Raw genomic sequence first — 22,358 nt, forward strand, 5'->3', positions numbered from 1 at the left:
TCCAGATATAGCCTATGCAGTAAGTGTGGTGAGTCAGTTTATGCACTCGCCAAGTGTGGATTATATGGCAGCTGTTATGCGGATTTTAGCTTATTTGAAGTCGGCTCCAGGAAAAGGAGTTTTGTATAAAAATTCTGGTCATCTGAGGATTGAAGGATTTACTGATGCTGATTGGGCAGGTGATGTAACTGATAGACGCTCTACTTCTGGATACTTTACGTTTGTTGGAGGAAATCTAGTTACTTGGAGGAGCAAGAAGCAAAACGTGGTGTCAAGATCGTCAGCTGAGGCCGAATTCAGAGGTATGGCGCATGGAATATGTGAAGTCCTTTGGTTACGTAAGTTACTTGATGGTTTAGGTTTCAAAGCAAAAGAGGCGACAAGTTTGTATTGTGATAATAAATCCGCACGGGAGATTGCAGAGAATCCGGTACAACATGACAGAACAAAGCATGTGGAGGTTAATCGTCATTTTATTAAGGAGAAGCTGGAGAAGAAAATTGTTTCGATACCGTTTGTGAACTCGGAAGAGCAACTTGCGGATATCCTCACACATGCCATGTGTAGTAGATCTTTTTGTGACTCACTTGTCAAGTTGGGCATGTGTGATATTTATGCTCCAACTTGAGGGGGAGTGTTAACGTGAGTGGTATTTAAAAGGGTATGTAATTATATTGTAAATATTAGAATCCTTTATTAGGAAGGTTAGTTGTGTGTATTTTATTGTTTCCTTATAGAACAAGAATTGTATCTTGTATATATTGTCTATTATGCAATACAATAAAAATTAAGTCGTAAAATTCTATTAACTCTTCTACTCTAATTCTGACCAAGAAGAAGACATGGCAGACAATAACAAGATAATTGAGTTTTGGAAGATTATGCTCAATCGGTTATACTAGATTCACCTTCGTGCATCTTACTGCCCACTAGAGCTAGAAGCTATGATCTCAAATCTTTACATTTTCACATGCTTCATTCTTTTTATGGTTTACCTAACAAAGATTTGTTAACTCATATTAAAGAATCTTTGCTGGGAGTGAGTGAAGCTAACCTAAAGATGAAGATTTTTTCCTACACCTATTTAACGATAAAGCTAAGGATTAGCTAATGGCTATAGCACCTGGTTCGCTCACCACTTGGGATGTCGTAGCTAAGAATTTTTAAGGAAGTTTTTCTCTACTCAAAAGACAACCGTAAGGGTTTAGGGCCCAAATGTTCAACTTTGCACAACATGATGGAGAACCCTTCAATGAATGTTAGGAGCGTTTCAAGGGTTTTTGCTATAATGTCCACATCATCAGATACCTTTTTACTTACACATGCATTTTTTTTTAAGATGGACTTAGTCCAAACATGTCAATTTGAAGAAAAAATATATTCAAGAGTCATATAACATTTATGGGATGTTGGGATCTGATGCTCAACCCAAAAAGATGCAAGAGCTATATGAGCTGGAGTGTATGAAATGGGCTCTAATAATGATCTTGCTTTGCAAGAGTTTGATTCCTATTATTATTTATTTATTACTTTCCTAATAAATTCATTTTCTTGATGCATATGTTGATTGATTAATGAATTCTCCTTATAGCGTTTCGATCAAATTTGTTTTTGCATGTTGAATTTTTTTAAGCTATAATTTTAGAATTAAATTTTACAAATTAATATTTATGGTGCGACTTCATTCTTACCTCAATTAGTTTGGAATAGTTTACACAAATTCAAGTTTTATTTAGTTTGAATCAATCAAATGTACATTTGTGTATTTTCTATCATGTGTCTATGGTTGAAGCTAAATTCGAAACTGAAAAAAAAAAGTGTAGAATAGAAATTAATTCTAAGGTAATTAGTGTGAGGTTTATACCTAAACATAGCTAGGGTTACCCACTATCATTATAGTCTAGTTGTTTATTCTCTATTATAAGTATGAAATTTTGAGAACATTTTTGTTCATCACCTTATTTATCACCCTTAGATGAGTTTGAATTTTCAGATTTGTGCCTATTCATTACATAAATCTCGAAATTCAAACTCATCTAACGATAAAAAAAAATGAGGTAATAAGCATACACTATACTAAATGGAGATAAACAAAAATGCAGTCTGAAATTTTATGTTTGACTTACATAGACTGAGATTCTCACATGTTTCCATATTAAATCCACTAGAAGTTCTTGGATTCTGCTTTCAAATAATTTCCTTTTTCATTATTATATTTGGGCTTATTATACAGTATTATGAAGCCCAAAACCAAAGAATAAGAAGCCCAGGGATTAGAGCTTGTCTTGTACGTGTTTAAAGCAAGACGAGACAAATTGTTTTTTTTTTTTAATTTTACACTTGGTTGACACGTAATTAGAATATCTTGGTTGGTCGGTAACCATGCCAAAACTAAATACAGTAGGAAATTGGTTGGCCCCCACGCTATTAGAACAGCTTATATAGTATGGAGAGGATCTCTTTTTACCAAATCCATCTAATTCGAGATTCAGGCTGTTAGATTTTGATCAAACAGCTACAGTTATTATAACTTTTAAAGGAGCCCCCTGTTTGTAGTCATTGGATCAAATTTCAACACCTCGGATCTCGGACTAAACGAATTTGATGGAAAGGGATCCGGAGAGGATCTGTATAAGTATACTCTGATGTAATATTTTGTCAACAAAATAAAGATACTTAAACAAAGCTTACACATCTCTATTTTTATTGACATTAAGGCCTCTAGCTCGGACTGTACTGACTATTTCAGTCGGATAGGATAATTTGTCATCGGCTAGTACTGACTAATTAGTGGGGCGTTTGGTGCATTGTCGTATTATTTGTATTGTGTTTGTATTGTACCGGATAAAAGAACTTATAACTATTATTTTTTAAGAGAAAAAAATTAATCATTAATGAAAAAGAAAAAGAATAAAAAACAAAAAACAAAGTTGTCAAATGCAAAAAGAACCTAGTTTGATGATTAATGGAAAAGAAAAAGAATAGGGGAAAAAAAAACAAAGTTGTCAAATGCAGAAAGAACGCAGTTAGTGGCACCGCCACCGTTGGCTTCATTGTATGCCACCGCTAGCTTCCTCATATCCATTGAGACCTTAGTCCACGTCAGAAATACATTCTAAAACCCAGCAGCCATTACACCATTATCCACATGAAATCTCCCCCAATTTTGAATTTAATCCCCACACACCAACAAAATCTGTTTGTATCATACTTAAGGCCTTCGTATTTAGATCTCGTATAAATACTCAGGGGACTCAAATGTAATTATGTAATAAAGGAAGGGGCAAATATGTAATAAGTGATGAGCCCTTATTCTATAAAAGGGACTCCTCACCCTCACAATTAGGAGGCCTCACTCTCAAACCACAAGCCCCATCACCCTCTCAAAGCCTTACTCTCACATTACAGAGGCTCTTTCCCTCACAATCCTCTCAGAGACATACAATATCAATGTGGACGTAGCCCAAACATTGGGGTGAACCACGATACATCTTGTGTTATTTACTTTCTTGCAGATTCACGATCGGATTTACGTTGTTCCAAGACCCCTCTGGTTTTGTGCATCAACATTTGGCGCCGTTTGTGGGAAATGATACGAAAAATTGTGTCGGTTCTCTTTCATTTTTTCACCTCCACCATGAATCTGCAAACAACTTCTAGTACTATCAAATACAATTCAACCCCAGTTTCTTCTAGCTTTCCGTCTAAACACCTCCATTAAACACATCTCTCTTTCTCTCCCTCGATTTTCGTGTTCCATTTCAACTTTTGTTAAAGCCCACTATCTTTCTCCCATTCCAAGAACTCTCTCCCAGCTGGAGAGAAGATAAAAAAAAACAGCTTAATTTAAGCACTTTGAGATCTAGGATTTGTGAGTTGTGCTTGCATTTTCAGTCTTTTTTGTGCTATCTCTGAAGTTTCTTTGAGCCTCAGCTCCAAGCAGAGATTTTGGGTTCCGGGTTTTAACCTTTGAAACATTTCATGTTAAAAAATAGGGAGCAAATGGAGGAAATTAGAGCTTGCACTGGGGCTGAATCTGTGTTTACATCTTCCTAAAACATTAGAATATTCATCATCCTCCTTTGTGGACTCAGCTGAAAGGTTGTCTGATGCTGCCCTACTTTCACCTGCCAATTGGGCCAAATATGGTGTGAAGCTCCAGCGCCGGAGATCCTCCGCTGGAGAACCGATGGTCCCTGACGGCCACGTCCCGGTCTACGTCGGTGACGAGATGAAGCAGTTTGTGGTCAGCGCCGTGCTCCTGAACCACCTAGTTTTCGTCGAACTCCTTAACAAGTGGGCGCAGGAGTACGGTTAGGAGCAGAAGGACGTCCTCCGGATCCCCTGCCATGTGATCGTCTTCAAGCGCGTGCTCAAGGCGCTCCGTCTCAGACAGGCCCCCTCACGTGACCTGCACGATCTCCTGAACTCGATCTTTGACGACTTGAGATCCTGGGAAGGAATATTGATAAAATCCGTATGAAGAATCTCGAAAAAGTTTGCACTGATCTGGTTCGTGGTGCTAAGGATAGACACATACGGGTGAAATGACCCGTAAGGATGCCTACCAAGGTTCTGAACATTACCACCAGGAAGTCTCCATTCCAGCATAAACTAAAAAAAATTTAAAAAAAAAAATGACAGAAAATCCAGCAGCGATACGTTTTGGCATAACAAGATGCGTCGACATAGCCAGAAAATGAGCTCGAGCCATAAAGCTCGCACCCAACACCACCCTTTACGCTATCGCCAGCCGTTCAATTGACAAAGCCCGGAAATTCGCAGTCGACAGTGGACTCTTCGGAGTCGTCAAGATCTCCGAGAGCTAAAATCAGCTGTTCAACGATCCATGTAGAGTTACGGTGTACATACCCCTGCCCACAAGTCTTCGCTTGCACTGGGCGGTGTTGGCTCCTCGAAAGAAGAAGAATTTGCTTTTGGAAAAACCAACGGTTCTGGATGTGAGTGAGCTTGATCAGATACTAGAAGCGTGTGAATCCAACGATGTACAGTTCATGGATGGTAGCATGTGGTTGCATCATCCCAGGACTGCCAAGTTGAAGGACTTGGTTTCTGATCCCAAGCTTTTTGGTCAGATTGACATTGCTCAGTTTCAGTATACGGGGACAGAAATTTCGGTCCGGACCCTGCGTCTGCCCCGGATTTGAAAACGGTCAGATGCCAAGTAGAACAAGATTTCTACAAAAAAAAACCCACGATAAGCACTCATGAATAAGATAAGAAGATGCCCACCAAGGTTCCCCATCTCCTTTAATCATTGTCTTCAATGCACAGAAGCAAGAAAATCATCAACCAGCTCTAAGAAAGCAAAAGTGGAATAAAAGAAAGAGGAAAGAGTTGGAGAGTAACGTGTAATCCGTTGTCAAGTGGGCTTGCTGGTTAAAAGGAACAGAATAGAAAAAGAAAAAAAATCATGATGTTAAGAGAATGTTTCAGAAAAAGAAAAAGAGGAAGAGTGGGAAACAAAAGCAGAAAAGCAGAAAGAAAAGCAAAAGCAGAAAGCAAAAGAAGATAAAAAGAAGCAGACATAATTGCGGTGGTGATGGCATTATGAGCGTGACCCATTAAGCAGAGGGTCAGATTTATTTTTGAATGATATGATTTATTTTTCTTATCTTTTAGAGACATCTGTATAAACCCCATCAGAGGCTAATAATTAAAAAAAAAAAAACAAGCCTAAAATAATGGGCTGGAATGTTACGTGGAGGGCGAAGGCCCATATGCCCAAAAGAGCCAGGCCCTCTATTATCACCAACTAAGTGATCAAAAGTACGTCCAATACTCCAAAATTATACATGAGTATCACTCATGTCAATCATAAACATTCATGAACATCATTCATGAGCATCAGTCATATCAACATTCATGAGCATCACTCATATAAACATCCATAAGCATCACTCATGTCAATCAGGTTCAAAGCTTCATTTACAGAGCTTCAGCTTCAAGAACTCCAGCTTTGAAAGCTTCATTTACGAAGCTCCGACTTCAAAGCTTCATTTACAAAAGCTCCAGCTTCAAAGCTTCACTTGCAAAGCTTTACCTATAAATCTTCAATGCAGGGTATATAAATACCGCCTCCGAACAACCGCCACTTCGGCCCATACATGGATTCAATTTAAAGTCTTTAGCCAACAGCCTCTATTGACTGAAGACTTGGGGGACTACACTATGTACCATATATTGGGCTTTCATGAAAAATACTTGGGGGACTTAGCCCATTATTTATGTACTAAGGAGTGAGCCCATATTTTATAAAAGAGACTCCCTTATTTTCATTAGAGAGCACCCATTATTTATATACTGAAGAGCGAGCCCTTATTTCATAAAAGGAACTCCCTCACTTTCATTATAGAGCACCCATTATTCATGTACTGAGGAGCGAGCCCTTATTTTATAAAAGAGACTCCCTCACCTTCATTAGAGAGCATCGCCGCCAGCTGAGCAACCGCCTCGCCGCGAGCATCACTCATAACCCATTATTCATGTACTGAGGAGCGATCCCTTATTCTATAAAATGGACTCATTCACTTTCATTAGAGAACACCCATTATTCATGTACTGAGGAACGAGCCCTTATTTTATAAAAGGGACCCCCTCACCTTCATTAGAGAGGATAGCTGTCAGCTAAGCAACCACCTCGCCGCGAGCATCACTCCTAACCTATCACTTATGTATTGAGGAGCGAGCCCTTATTCTATAAAAGGGACTTCATCACCATCATTAGAGAGCATCGCTGCCTACTAAGTAACCGCATCGCCGCGAGCATCAACTCTAGCCCATCATTTATGTATTGAGGAGCGATCCCTTATTCTATAACAAGGACTCTTTCACCTTCAACACCACAAGCCGAGCCAACCAAGGCAACATAAGCCACAAGTCGAACAGCCTCGCAACATGTGCTACTTTTAGTTGAGCATCATTTCAGATTGAGCATCGCTTCATATCGAGTATTTAGTTCTAGATGACATCTAGTTACTTTGGCCCACACATGGACTGAATTTCAAGTCTCCAGCCAAAAGACTCTATTGACTGAAAACTTGGGAGACTACTGTTTATACCATACTTAGGGCCTTCGTATTTAGATCTCGTATAAATACTCAGGGGACTCAAATGTAATTATGTAATAAAGGAAAGGGAAAATGTGTAATAAGTGAGGAGCCCTTATTCTATAAAAGGGACTCCTCACCCTCACAATTAAGAGGCATCACTCTCAAACGACAAGCCCCCTCTCCCTTTCAAAGCCTCACTCTCACATTACAGAGGCTCTCTTCCTGACAATCCTCTCAGAGAAATACAATATCAGTGTGGACGTAGCCCAAATATTGGGGTGAACCACGATACATCTTGTGTTATTTACTTTCTTGCAGATTCACGGTCGGATTTAAATTGTTCCAAGACCCCTCCGGTTTTGTGCATCAACAGAATCAATTAGCAATTAAGCCACAAACCCAGATATTCGAATCGCGATGCCCAGAAATGGAGGTCGCAATGCCTAGGAACAGAGGTCACGATGCCCAGAAACATAGGTTGCAACACCAAAGACGGAGGTCACGATGCCCACTTAGGTTCGATCTGCTACCTCTAGTTCTTTGTTTGTATCTGTTTGGTGTGGATCGTTCAATCTACTACCTCTGGATCTCTGTTCGTATCTGCTTGGTGTTAATCGGAGGCTGCGACCCTCAAGAACAGATGGCAGAATAGGTCTAAGAAAGACGAGTGTGTTTTTTCTTTGGTAGGAGTCCGACTAATAATACCAAGGTTGTAGAGGGGATAATGAAGCAAGTGGGAGGGGCATTAAAATGGTGAGGCCAAATCAAATAATTCGGTGCTTATTTAATACCAAACTTATCAAACACCCGTTTCGTACTATTAGTGTTATCCGATGATCTTATATGACATGCCAAACGAGGCCTAAAAGCTATCATTGTGGTATATATCTGTTTTTTTATATATGCTACAGCCAATGACTAGGGGTGGGCATTTGAAACCAAAAATTGAAACTGAAACACGAATTGAACCGCACTTAGCGGTTTGGTTTTACGGTTTTGAAACGGTTTCGATTTCGAAACCGAATCGCAACAAAGAAAACGGTTTGGTTTCGGTTTTGGTTTTTCAAAACCGCACCGAAACCAAAACCGAAACTGAAACCGCATGGTATGTTTTAAACTTTTAATTAGTTCAACTAGGTTACTGGACTATCATCCAATTTTTCACTTCGAGTCCTGAAGGTTGAAACTCATCTTCATCTTTTCCTTAAAAGTTAAAACTTATCTTCATCTCTCTCTCAAAACTCAAAACTCAAAACCCATTGATGCATTGGATGTTGTCTCAATTTTAGTAGTTGTCATTTGTTGCAGTTTTGGTACATGTTAGCTGCTGTTTTTTGTTGCAGTTTTGTTGCAATATTAGACTATATGTGGTGACTGATGTTGCATATGGCTAATGCTACATATGGATATTAGACGATATGAGGTGACTGATGCTGCCAGATTTTATGTTTCATCTTTCCATGGGATTCTCTAATAAATCTAATCCCTTAATTTGAGGAAGATTGACATCTAGATGCTGCCAAATTTTATATTCCTCCTTTTTTGTAGTTTTGCCGCTGTTTGTTGTTGTTTTTGTTGCATATTCATTCATTAATATATGAGGAAAATAAGACCGTCTTATGCATAAATAAGTGTATATTTTAAATTGTACATTTTTTTCTCAAAAACCAAACCGAAATCGTTTGAAACCGCACCGAACCAAACGGTTTGGTTTCATTTCGATTTTGGCTTCAAAACCGCACCGAACCGTACAACAAAAAGTTTCGATTTCGGTTGCGATTTCACTCGAAACCGTACCGAACCGTATCGCTCTCACCCCTACCCATGCCATACAATTTGAGGGAAAGGGATAGGATCCCTCCCACCCCCACCCTCAATCATCTAATCGGGATCCTTGAAATTTGATCAAACGGCTAAATTTATTATAACTTTTAAAATGATTCCTTATAATCGTTGGACTAAATTTCAAGAGTCTAAATTAATTGATTGATTCGGAGATGATCCTTTTTCCAATTTGAGCACGCGTAAAGCGGTAATATGGCCCCTAAAAACAATATCACTATGCCGCCACGTGCCTTCAAATAATCAAATGTTAGCCACGTCGCAAAATCCGGCGGAAACAAGGGCGCCGATGGTACTAAAAAGCAGAAACGGTCGTGGTCCAAATCCATTGGCGGTTTTGGTTTTACAAAACTAGAGTTTGCAAGCAATAAAAAATTCAAAATTCAAAAGTAGTTATATGATTTATTATTCAAGTAACCAAGTAAACTAAAATTTTAGATTAAATTTATAAATTATGTAATATGTCATCAATATAAAATAGGGAACTTTAACGAAAAGCTATCGATACCATTCAGTTTAACGAAAAACTCTCGTTACCGTTCACTTTAACGAAAAACCACATTTTTACACTAAAAAGTCAATCCTAGTACTATTCACTTTACCTTTTATTTTGTCCTTATCGTTAAAACTCAAAGTTTTCGAACCATTTTCATTAATTTTCCTTATAAAATAAGCTTGTTAATCAATAATTTAATAATATTATCAACAATAATATCATATAATTTATAAAATATAGTTTAAATAAATAATTTTTCTATCAACTTGGATGATTTCTTAGATGCGTACACAGAATTGATCACAGAGAAGTTTAGTTTGGGCTGCAAAGCTTCGGTGGAAAATGGTATTTTCGTTCGTGGTTTGTTTTATTCTGTCACCAATATAAATAGTTTGCATTCACTTTCTCCTGTATCCAAAACCAAAAGCACCGTCTTTTGAACATCATCAATTATACTACTTATAGCAAAAATACATCAAACATCAAAAGAAAAAAGAAGCTCATCCTCTATAATGTCTACAGCTGGTCAGGTTATCAAATGCAAAGGTAAGCACCGACCATAATTGATCGATTGATTTACCGCTTTGATAGATTGTCATGTTCATCACTCTGATCATGCTTGATCATGTTTCTTGTTAAAACTCTTTTGTTAGACTTGGATTCTCTTTTCTTTGGGGTGATCAATTTCCTTTCTTTTATCTTTTTACATGATCCTACTGCTGTTTTATATTTCTTTTTAATATAAAGATGCTTGGGATTTTCTATTTTGTTTTAAATATTGTTTATAATTGGTAATGATGAGGATGAGGATTTGGTTTTCGAGGATTTCATGAGAAGTTAAATTTTAGTTTCGAAAATTTCGAAATTGATCAAAAAGATATTAACTTGGCAGCGGACTGAATAATCTGCTGTAATGAATTTTTGTCTCTATTTTTCCATAAATTGTAGCTTTCATTACATGTTGTCAACCTTGATCTTGTTGACGGTAATTGTGGGAAAAAATACTGATTTTATCGATGTATTTGTCGCTAATCGCGTTGGGATTTGTCGGTTGCAGCCGCGGTGGCATGGGAAGCGGGGAAGCCACTGTCAATTGAGGAAGTGGAGGTGGCACCACCGCAGAAACATGAAGTTCGCTTGAAGATCCTCTTCACCTCTCTTTGCCACACCGATGTCTACTTCTGGGAAGCCAAAGTAAAAACTTCAACTTGGAATGACATTTTCTACTTTAATATCTGCGTATCGATAACTACATCATTAAGCATGATTCTTCATATGTTTATAGTACTTAGTCTATAACTTGCAATTGATTAGTGAAGTTAACCATGATTTTGAGTGCTAAATCTAATGTGATGACAAATCCTATACATGGCATTTTCGTGCTTAGAATGTCAGCTGTTGGAATTGAAACATATATGTTGTGTGACAGGGACAACAACCGCTGTTTCCTCGCATTTTTGGTCATGAAGCTGGAGGGTATGTGCATCATCTCTGAATATTAAACTACATAATTTGTAATTAACTTAGTATTTGCTTTCATTTTACGCAGTTTGTTTACTTGTCTAAATTGTGTTTGCTTAACATTTTGTGTTTAGAGTTGTGGAAAGCGTAGGTGAGGGCGTAACCGAACTCCAGCCGGGTGACCATGTCCTCCCTGTGTTCACTGGGGAGTGCAGGGAGTGCGCGCACTGTAAGTCGGAGGAAAGCAACATGTGTGATCTGCTGAGGATCAATACTGATAGGGGTACCATGATCAATGATGGCCAGTCCAGGTTCTCCAAGGATGGAAAACCAATTTATCACTTTGTAGGTACTTCTACCTTCAGTGAATACACCGTTTGTCACGTTGGCTCAGTTGCTAAGATCAACCCGGCTGCTCCCCTTGACAAAGTTTGTGTTCTTAGTTGCGGAATATGCACAGGTTCGAAAGACTTCTCCCATTTTGACAGTTAAAAACTTGGAATCAGAAATTAGGGATTTTTCAACTTTTCTTCCTGGAGTAATCAATTAATTGTTTCTGTTGGTGTATTTGAAGGTTTTGGTGCCACTGTGAATGTTGCAAAACCGAAAAAGGGTTCATCTATTGCCATCTTTGGATTGGGAGCTGTTGGTCTTGCTGTAAGTCATTCTTATTGCTCCTCTGTTATGGCTCTTTTGGATAGGCTCTTTTGGATAGTTTGGAGTATTGTAATGATTTTCTTGGTCATCTTGTTACATTTTAGGCTGCTGAAGGTGCAAGGGTTTCGGGCTGTTCAAGGATCATCGGTGTTGATTTGAATCCCAGTCGCTTTGAGGAAGGTCAGTCAATATGATTATACATCTATTTAACGATTAAGGACTTAGTTACGCGTCGTCATGTCTGGTTGAGATGTCATTCGCTAAATAATTTCTATACTTTATGGCAGCCAAGAAGTTTGGGGTGAATGAATTCGTGAATCCGAAAGATCATAACAAACCTGTGCAAGAGGTTAGTTACAGAAATCTCTTTGATATATGTTTGTGTCCGATTGATTAGAGTAAAGCATTCCCATTTCCCCATTGGGTGCTTCTCTTATTTTTAACACTCCATTTAGTGTTAGTGATTATCAGCTCTTAGCGACTAACATTTGACTTTGATTAAAAGGTGATTGCTGAGATGACCAACGGCGGAGTTGATAGGAGTGTTGAGTGCACCGGAAGCATCCAGGCTATGATCTCTGCGTTTGAATGTGTTCATGATGTAAGTAATTCTAAACCACTTTTTGTTGTTTAATCAGCTAAGATGCTAGAATATGCAACAATATTGCTATCAGAATGTAAAATCATACTTTTTCTTTCTAAATTTAGGGTTGGGGTCTCGCTGTACTTGTTGGTGTGCCAAACAAAGATGATGCATTCAAAACCCATCCAATGAATTTCTTGAACGAGAGGACTCTTAAGGGTACCTTCTATGGTAACTACAAGCCCCGCACCGATCTACCAGGTGTTGTGGAGAAGTACATGAACAAGGTATATTTCTTTTACAACCAAGTTCCCGAAACCACCCTAATTTTTCGTATTTTAAGTATCATGTCCTTTGCCTAAAGGCCTAAGCTTTTAGGTTGGATATTTCTTGTGAATTTGTTTGCACAACTAGTTAGTTTCGAAACTGGCAATGTGGTAAGACTGAACTTGTTTGATCTTGCAGGAGCTGGAAGTGGAGAAATTCATCACTCATTCGGTCCCATTCGCTGAGATCAACAAAGCGTTCGACTTGATGCTTTCTGGACAGTCCATTAGGTGCATCATCTGCATGGAGAATTAGAGAAAAAAAACTAGTTTTGTTATGCAAAACTAGTTTGGTTATGGATCATCAAAGCAAAGCAATACAGTCCATTAGGTCCATTAGGTGGATCATCTGCCTGCAGAATGGAGGGAATTTATATATCTATCTGATGTCTATTCGAATAAGTTTTGTTATGGATTTGAGGGTTTTTGCAAATTTGGAGAGGAGAAGCAACTTACAGTATTGCTGTGCTTTAAAAAATAAATTGCTTCTGCTGTGTTGTAAGAATTATTAGTTGTGAGATAGTTTGGTAAACAATATTTTTAAAAGCACTTTTAATGTAAAAACTGTCTCAGTGTTGTAAGTTTGTGGTTAATCTTGATATAGAAGTGCTTTGAGTGTGTAATGACAGTCGAGAGTAGTTTGACAAAAAGAAACTATACTCTCACTACATACATTATTTTGATAAAAAAATTGTTTTACAAAATTTACAATGACACGAAAGGGTTATGGAGGGGGTGGTCGTGGCGTGGTGGTTGCGGGATTAGTGTGGTGGATGGGAGGCTAACGATGAGATGGGAAGGAATGTACAGTGAAGGGAGGACAAAGACTGCCATTTTGTAAAATAAGTGAGGCCATCAGTTAGATTTTAGACGAGTCCCCTAATATTGAGATTGAAATTCTACCTCTGCAGCCGCTAGCACCAACCTCCCTGCCACCCCCAGCTACCTCAACACCAGCACCGGATGTTCCCTGGCACCGCCCGCTACCCAAAACCATAAACCCTACACCACATCACCCAATGGTGACCTGCTTGCTTCAGGCATAATCAAACTGAAGAACCCATTACATACCTGATCCTTGCCGCCTACTTTACCATTGCTTGAGCTGATATTATACTATATATTTCACCATAATCTTAGTTATAATTTATTAGTTATTTTGATAGGATTTTGATACTTTGTTATGTATTTTCAATGTAGGACATTCGACTTTCTTTGGAGTAAAATATGATCAAACGGATGAATTTTGAGTGGTTTTAATTGAAGGATGTTAGTGAGTCTTTCAAGATGATTGTGTCAAAAATTCAAATATTTCTACCATGCCTGTTGACAATGGCAATGAAATAAAGGCCCAGCTCGCACCTTTCCAAGATTGACATTTTTTTACGTTTTAGGTATTTTAAAGGTCAAGATGACATATTTTGAGGAAGATTCATTCTGAGGATTTGTTAGGGACGTCTCAAGTTTTTTAAAAAAAGAAGACATTTTGGACCAAATCGGAGTTGATTTGGTTGGTCAAAAGATGGATTTTTTCTGCAGTCCAAATTTCAGTTTAAATATGAAACCTTTTATTTCCTAACTATCTTATTTATTATGTTTCCTAGTTTTTAGGAGACATTTTCTAGGTAGGATTTTATTTTGTAGTAGTATAAATAAGACTATTTAACCATTAAAGGGAGAAGAGAAGAATGTCCGACGATTGAAGTTTATTTTGTCATGCTCCGATCCCGACATACGTCCAGGATCGACACGTGACGTCACCAAATACTTGTATATCTCACATATCCTGCCTCTGGGATATGACAAATCACAACTCGAGAATCGAATTTCAAAGTAATTTTTCGTTTACTTTATGGCTGCATCTAACCTCCTTGTTAGACTGCCTACGTACCCTCAATAGAGATCAAGCCATTCGTAGTTCACTTATCACAAAATCAGACGTTTATTCCACTAAGTTCAAGCAGAAAAGCATAGCATTCCTCACTCATTTATTATAACCTGACAACATGTAATTCCTGGACTCATGCTACATAACCAACCCCCATGAAAACATGATTTCTCTCCCATCCAACATATAAATCATTATGTCTCATCATGATATCGCAATTCACAACATACATCATATTTAAGAACCGACGAAACACAAAACCATTCTCTAGCCACATTAATTAATTAATCTGATCAAAGAAACAACAATTATTTCCATATCTTCTAAATTCATACCTTATGAAATCATAATAGAAAATCCCGAAAGAGTCACTCAGAAGTCCAACATCTTTTCTAACTCAATTAACAAGATTCTCGAAACCATTGACACAATCACTAGTCATAAAGTTCAACGAGTCTAATCATAATTACCATAACCATAACCAACATCATCCATAATCACATCAATCAATAATGTCAACCATCACATCATCAATAACACATACAACACGTCGAAATGCAGGGCTAGAGTAACACAGCTCGGCTGAAGACTACATCTTTGGAAAATGGGATTTTGGACCACCCAACGGAACCAAGGCACCAAAGGGGATTCCGGACCATTACTCAATGGAATCCAAATCAGGATACGATTATGGACCATCACTCAATGGAATCGTGGAGTAGAAGGGATTCCGGACCACTCAACGGAATCCAAATCAGGATACAATTTCGGACCATCACTCAACGGAATCGCAGAGTAGAAGGGATTCCAAACCACCGCTCCACGGAATCCAACATCGGGATCCGGACTATTCAACGGAAACAAAATATCCCAAGGTTTCTCATAATTACCTAGACTTGTCGCATGTGAAATAAGTGCCTACATCATGGAAATGGTGCATCGGTCAAACAACAACCCGGATAAGCTGCGAAGCTCGTGTGAGCGATAATAATACAAAGTATGTGACAATAATGATAAAACCAACCATCAATCACAGTTTATAAACTTTGAATATAAATAATTCATAAGAAATTAATACCAAACCTTTGCAACTCCGAAGGAGTCACACGGACATCCAACTGCTTTTCTAAATCAAACTCAAAGTTCTCGAAGCCAAAATTCACGGATACACTCAAAACTAGAGCTAGAGAGATGTCGTTCGGTCGAAGCCTACACAAGTAACCAAATAGGAAGTGGCCCCCCAAAGCGAATCAACCAAGCAGAGCCCCCCTGAGAAAGTACCAAGTAGGTAGTGACCCCCCAACGCGGATTAACCAAGCAGAGTCACTACTACAACTAATGAGAAGTGATCACCCAATGCGGATTAACCAAGCATGATCACCCCTAAATGTGTATGGCCATACCTAGGATATAAGGATCGCCCGACGCAAATTAACCAAGCGCAATCCACAAATAGTATGGTCCCCTAACGTGGATTAACCAAGCAAGACCATCCATGTACCGTTGCTACGTGGTGCAGCCTCGGTGTCACTTAACCTCGTGACACTAGGGTAACGATCCCCTACTAGCCCTTGCATTTCTCAACATTTCAAATGTATATTTATTACACAATTCATAAACATTTCAATATGCACTTCAAATCACCTTTTCACAAATATTACCAATCCATGAATCAATTCACATTTGATAAATAGATTGATGGCCAATTATAAAAGAATCACATTTTCATAGAAAACACATATATGAAACCAAGTCACATTTTCATACTAGTAACCATACATATTATTTCTTATCTCAACATCGTAAGGTTCTATTCCTATGCTTCGTAACCTTCTTTCTCTATCCTTTAATAAACCAAAGTAAAGTTAATGGTTTTCAACTTAAAACACTACCTCTTCACTCTTGCCACTACCCCTTTTTGACAAGTATATGCGGCAAATATATATATTAAAAGAAATTGGGTCGTTTACTAATAATTTGAATATAAATACTAGTAAACAATATAAACTCTTAAACCCCAACCAAAATCACTCAAATAAGCACAAAATTAACAAGGATGTTATTTCAATTAGAATTCCCTTTTAGGCCTAGATGCTTGGTAACGAAAGAAGCATTTCGTATAACAGAACTCTGAATCCATAAGGTAATACCATTTACTTGTTAATCGATATAACAAAACAGTGGTTTGGTTTAACTCAATTTAATAACCTTATCAATAATAGAACTTAATAAGGATTCGCATTAACATTTGGTTGTTTACGAACAATTAAGTTTCAGCATCCACATACAACAATTTCATAGAACAAACTAAGCGTAAGTTTTCTTGGGTATTAAATCAAGCACCTTGCAAGCATACATGAATTTATCTACTCAACCAAAAACATCCACTTGCCAGCACCCACAGTTTCACACTCTTCAGCACCCAAAAATATCAATAACCACAATCATACAGATCAATAGAATTCTAAATTTATAAAAAAACCTCACCACTAGCCAGCACCCTTTGTTGTTGTTGTTGTTGCAATTGGATGACCACCGCTCCAAATTGAAGCGAGATTCTCCCTTTGCGACTCTGCCTCAGAGCAAAAGTGAGAGTGTGGACTTCCCCCCTCAATATTTTACAATTATGGGGATTTAAGTTTTTTGAGAATCCTTTTCCTTCTTGAGACTTGGAGTTGATGAGATCATCTGGGAGTAGAAAACAGAGAGAGTTCCAGAGAGTTCCTCCCCTTATTTTCTGATTGGTCCACAAATATTACTCACCTCTCCTCGACCCAATTTCCTACATGGTGGGGGTTTAACTCATTTAAAAACTATAGTTTAGTAGAACAACTTTAAATATCCGTAACTATACCGTTATAATCCGGACTTGCAAACGGCTTTCGTTTATGCGCTCGTGGCTTTGAGATCTATTCGAAAATATAAATCGTGACCTCGAAAGGTCTACGGATTTTAGATAATTAATTTCCAAAATTCTACCCTCATAACTAGTTTAATTAAAACCTAATTTCAAATAAATTAATATAAATTCCTGAAAAATAATATAAAACCTAAATAATACAAATACGTAGATTATAACAGTGAAATCCAGGGACGGGATTTCACATATTTTCCATATTCCTAATAATATTTTGTTTTATAATTGTTTGTAACTAGTTTCGTTTGCTAGGTGTTTTCTATCCATTTCAAACACACATAAATGGAAAAGGATCCTCGTCAGATCATTTTCCTAGTGATCCTAGGAATTCCTTAATCGTGACCGTTCATTATAAATCGTGTGGTCAGTTTTCGTCAAGTACTATTTATATTTAATTTTAAATTTTAAAGTTTGAAATGATTTCTGACCACACGATGCACGATAAACGGTCACGATCATGAGATCCATAAGATCCCAGGAGAAGATCCTTTTTCCCACAGAAATCAGCTTTCCATTTCTCCCCTTCTATCAAAACCATTACGCCCCTGGGTTTTCAAAACCAACAGTTTCCCTAAATTCTTAAAATGACATTATTGCTCTTTTCATATTATTTCTACTCAGTACTACAATCTAATAGTATTCTTCTTCATTTGAAAGTGAAAAATCCTAGGTTCAAATCTCGTAGATAGCGAATTCGATATCAAATTCGATAAACGGTTCTCGTGGGGATATGATACTCGAAAGATAGCTCATATGGTAATAAAATTTGATTTAAACTTTTGTGGTGAAGTTTGCTAGAAATTAAATTCAAAAGCAAAATTTCTGTTACTTTCTCTGTTAAGCTTTTTTATTTTTTATTTTTTTAATGAAGAGAAATATTTAGTTTCATAGACATGCAGCAAGCTCTCTTTGCCAAGGGATCTGGCTTAAAATCTTCTTTGCTTCATCCTTGTTGTAGACTGCCTCGTGGATAAAGTTTCCTGCTATGTGTTTGACGATTGTACTGCCATGCTTACTTTTGAATCTCTTGCCGAGACATCTGAATTTGCAAGAAAGTGGGTACCATTCTGCAAGAAATTTTCGATTGAACCACGTGCATAAGTTTTCCTTCTCACAAAACATTGACTACTTGAAGGACGAAGCGCAACAATCTTTTGTGAAGAAGCGCAGACCGATGAAAGTAAGTACCTAATGGCCGAAGCTTCTTCTAGTTATTTATGCTAAAACTGAGTTTTTGGGTTACTGTTTATCTATAGTGTCTGGACAGATTTACCCTCATAACTCTCATTTGTTTCCTTCTGTCTTGCTTGGTTAGTGCAGTGAAGAGACATTTTTGCCTCTATTTTCCATGTGTCCCCATCGTTATTCCGTCAATTTCGACAGTCTTCTTCGCTCTTAGGGTTTTCTTCCTTCGTTGTCTTTCCTGATTTGGGTTTTGCTGTTTTTGTTTTGCTCCTTCTTACTTCTAATCATGTGTTTCTTTTTGGTGATCGTTGTTTCTTTCGTGCAAAGACTACGTGGTTTTCGTTGTTTAAGGGATTTGATTTTCTCTGCGATTTGTTATTGAGGGTCGTTGTGCATTTGTTTAAACCTGGGGTTTTTTGTGGAAACTGATAAATTTGTTTCCAGGCCTTCCAAAGTTGTGGTCGGGGGAATACAATCCATTGTGTTCGCCTTTTTTTTTCGTTTTGGATTTCCTGTTTCTGTCCGGAATTTTGGCTGATTTTTAGCCCAGTTTGCGAGCGGCGTGTTTCCAGATAGCTGCGCGAGGGCTTTTACTCAGGCAATATATATTTTAAATAATTGTTTTTGGGTTTTTGTTTGGGTTTTTTATTTTGGATTTTTATCGATTTGGAGAAACCCTCACGATTTGGATTTGCAGTGCGTAGCAGTGTTGTCGTGGATTTGGGGGCTAAAAGCAGATTCTTTCTTTGCTGTTCTCCGTTAACAAATCTAAAATTTCCCGAGAACTGTAACTGTTGTTTTGGGTATGGTTTCCGGCCTCTGCTTCTTGATGATTATGTTCGTATTTCTTATTTGGTTCACTGGAATTTGTGGATTGTATTCCCCCGACCACAACTTTGGAAGGCCCGGAAACCAATTTATCAGTTTCCACAAAAAACGCTAGGTTTAAACAGATGCACAACGGCATTCAACGACAAATCGCAGAGAAAATCAAATCCCTTAAACAACGATCACCAAAGAGAAACACATGATTAGAAGTAAGAAGGAGCAAAACAAAAAAAAGAAAAACCCAAATCAGGAAAGACAATGAAGAAAGAAAACCCTAAGTAGCTAAGAAAACTGTCGAATTTGACGAAATAACGATGGGGGACGCATGGAAAACAAAGGCAAAAATGTCTCTTCACTGAGCCAGCCAAGCAAGACAAGATAGAAACAAATGAAAGTTGCGAGGGCAAATCATTGGGACACTATAGATAAACAGTAACTCAAAAATTGGGTATAATTATTTTTTTTTCCGTAATTGTCTAAATTGCAATTATAGTTATTCGTAATAATTCTCTTTAGTTTTTTATTTTTTTATTTATTTTTGGTTAAATTTTAGGATATAAGGACAGAGAACAATCTCTATTTGAAGACATAATGTGACCGGTATACGGGATGGTACATTACGTGTCACTATACAAATGGTAGGAAATATATGCTAAAAAGTTAATAACTTAAAAAATAAAATTTATCACCGCTCCTATTAAAATATGTGGTGTATCACTTGTGTTCCCGTCATAACTAAAAATTTATCCCCTACTTGGCGTTCATGTACACGTCGTTCCAAGAGCGAGCCACGTTCGTATCGCATGGCAACACAGCTCGGCTCGCCAAAGAGGGCGACGATCCAGCGTGCATTTACGGCACCACTACATCCGACGAGAGGCTCTACGAGAATGCCTACTCCTACTCCAAGATCATAAAGAAGCTTATCGAAGTGGATCCCGCCAAAGCAATGGTGGCGATCGGTGACATGATGCGGAAGAAGATCACGATGCCGACGCACCTTATGTACGACGGGGAAGATTCGAACATATTCGAGCACTTCGCGGTGGTGGCTCAGCGGATTAGCGTGTACACGGCAGATTACGCGGATATCTTGGAGCTTTTTATCAGACGGTGGAAGTTAGTGAAGTGGGAGGGATTAACGGCAGAGGGTGCAAGCGCACAGGATTTCTTCTGTAGGCTGGCACCGAGGATTATAAGGCTTCAGGAATAGGCGGATGAGCGAGCACGGAAGATGGGGCCGTAACCGGCTAAGTTTAGCTGGATGTTTAATAAAGAGGTGGCCTTGTAATAATTTCATCCATAATAATGCTACTAAAAATGGGGATGTGTTGTAAAATCAACGGTATATGTGTAGTGGAACATAAAGTAAATAAGACATATCGGTACAACGGGTGATCGCGAGTCTCAAATTTGCTTTGAATTATGCATTTGCAAAAACTCACAAAAACCTTGCTATGGTAAAACCCAAGATAGGCAAAAACCCATAAATTAAGGAGAAAAGTAAGAAAATATGCATAATGTCTAAAACACTCGTCAAACTGGATGAAGGTAGTGAACTCATCGGAGTATGATCATCCCAGGATGGGTGCCTCATTAAAACCTCGTTAGGTAGCAAAAACCCAGTGGGAAAAATGCTCCTAATAGTAGGAAAAATAGTACATTACGATCATGTGAGTATGCTTCTAGATACTCCCCCTGAGTTAGACATAACTTCTAAATAAGAGAACTACAAGTGACTCAACTCAGATAATTTACACATATTGATTCTTTGGATAAGCTTCTGAAATGTAGACTTGGGCAATGACTTGGTAAAGAGATCGGCCAGGTTGTCCTGGGAATGGATTTGCTTGACTTCAATGTTCTGATGCTGTTGTTGCTGGTGTGAGTAAAAGAACTTCGGCGCTATGTGCTTGGTGTTGTCTCCCTTGATGTATCCCTTCTTCAGCTGCTCGATACATGTTGCATTGTCTTCAAAGATCGTCGTAGGAAGGTCAACGACTGATGTAAGACCACTAGTGCTTCGAATATGTTTCATAACTTCTCTCAGCCAAAAACACCCACGTGATGCTTCATGTAGGGCGATAATCTCAGCATGGTTAGACGAAGTCGCAACTAGCGTTTGCTTGGTAGAAAACACTTGGAGATTTACGGGTATAGAACAAACCCAAATCCGTAGTACCTTTGAGGTAGCGGAAAATGTCTTTAACATCACTCCAGTGCCTATTTGTGGGCGCATTGTTGTATCTAGCCAATAGATTCACAACGAAAGAGATGTCGGGTCTAGTGCACTGAGCCAACTATAATAAAGCCTCAATTGCACTTAGGTAAGGAACTTCGGGTTCCAAAATCTCTTCCTCATCCTCCTTTGGACGGAAGGGATCTCGTTTAGCATCTAGAGTCCGAACGACCATGGGTGTACTCGAAAGCTTCGTTTTATCCTCATTAAAACGTCGCAACACCTTTTGGGTGTAGTTCAATTGATGTACTAGGATTCCATCTGAACAATGCTCGATCTCTAGGCCAAGACAATTCGAGTTTTCCCAAGATCCTTCATCTCAAATTCCGATTTCAAGTGTGTAGCAATTTCCTCAAACTCTACGGGAGTCCCAATGAGGTTTATTTCATCGACATAAACTACAACGATTGCAAATCCAGAATGTGACTTCTTTATGAACACGCATGGGCATAGTTCGTTGTTCACATAACCCTGACTTGTCAAATATTCACTCAAACGGTTATACCATAATCCGTAGAGTGACCTCCTCAACCTAATTAAGAGAGTGTTCCGTGGTCTAGAACTATTTGAGCTAGTCAATGGAAGTCATTCTGGAACTTTCATATAAATTTCTGTATCTAGATTCCCATTGAGATACGCTTTTACCATGTCCATAAGCTGCATATTCAGTTTTTGGAAACTACCAAACTGATTAGGTAGCGGAATGTTATAACGTCCATTATGGAGGAATACGTCTCTTCGTAATCAATCATTGGGCGCTGAGAGAAGCCTTGCGCTACGAAGCGTGCTTTGTATCGCACTATTTCATTCTTCTCATTACGCTTCATCACGGAAACCCACTTGTAGGCAACAGGCTTCACTCG

General features: G+C 38.3%; 2 protein-coding genes and 1 non-coding gene across 3 annotated transcripts; 2 read left to right on the forward strand and 1 right to left on the reverse strand.

Moving 5' to 3' along the window:
- Window positions 1–1,200: 1,200 nt before the first annotated feature.
- On the reverse strand, window positions 1,201–1,306 carry LOC114819349 (small nucleolar RNA R71). The gene has a single exon (XR_003766406.1). It is a non-coding gene; the product is annotated as a small nucleolar RNA R71 (small nucleolar RNA).
- An 8,365-nt stretch (window positions 1,307–9,671) lies between these two features.
- On the forward strand, window positions 9,672–13,061 carry LOC103432769 (alcohol dehydrogenase 1). Its single transcript, XM_008370974.4, has 10 exons — window positions 9,672–9,957; window positions 10,469–10,605; window positions 10,841–10,887; window positions 11,007–11,332; window positions 11,447–11,529; window positions 11,634–11,709; window positions 11,817–11,878; window positions 12,035–12,130; window positions 12,238–12,399; window positions 12,578–13,061. Exons 1-10 carry the CDS (start codon window positions 9,924–9,926, stop codon window positions 12,692–12,694), a joined length of 1,140 nt encoding a protein of 379 aa, XP_008369196.3. The 5' UTR covers window positions 9,672–9,923; the 3' UTR covers window positions 12,695–13,061.
- A 6,958-nt stretch (window positions 13,062–20,019) lies between these two features.
- LOC103414611 (stearoyl-[acyl-carrier-protein] 9-desaturase 6, chloroplastic-like) lies at window positions 20,020–20,469 on the forward strand. Its single transcript, XM_008352976.1, has one exon. It carries the CDS (start codon window positions 20,020–20,022, stop codon window positions 20,467–20,469), a length of 450 nt encoding a protein of 149 aa, XP_008351198.1.
- The last annotated feature ends 1,889 nt before the right edge of the window (window positions 20,470–22,358 follow it).

Source organism: Malus domestica, chromosome 10 (assembly GCF_042453785.1).
Source record: "Malus domestica chromosome 10, GDT2T_hap1".
NCBI lineage: Eukaryota > Viridiplantae > Streptophyta > Magnoliopsida > Rosales > Rosaceae > Malus > Malus domestica.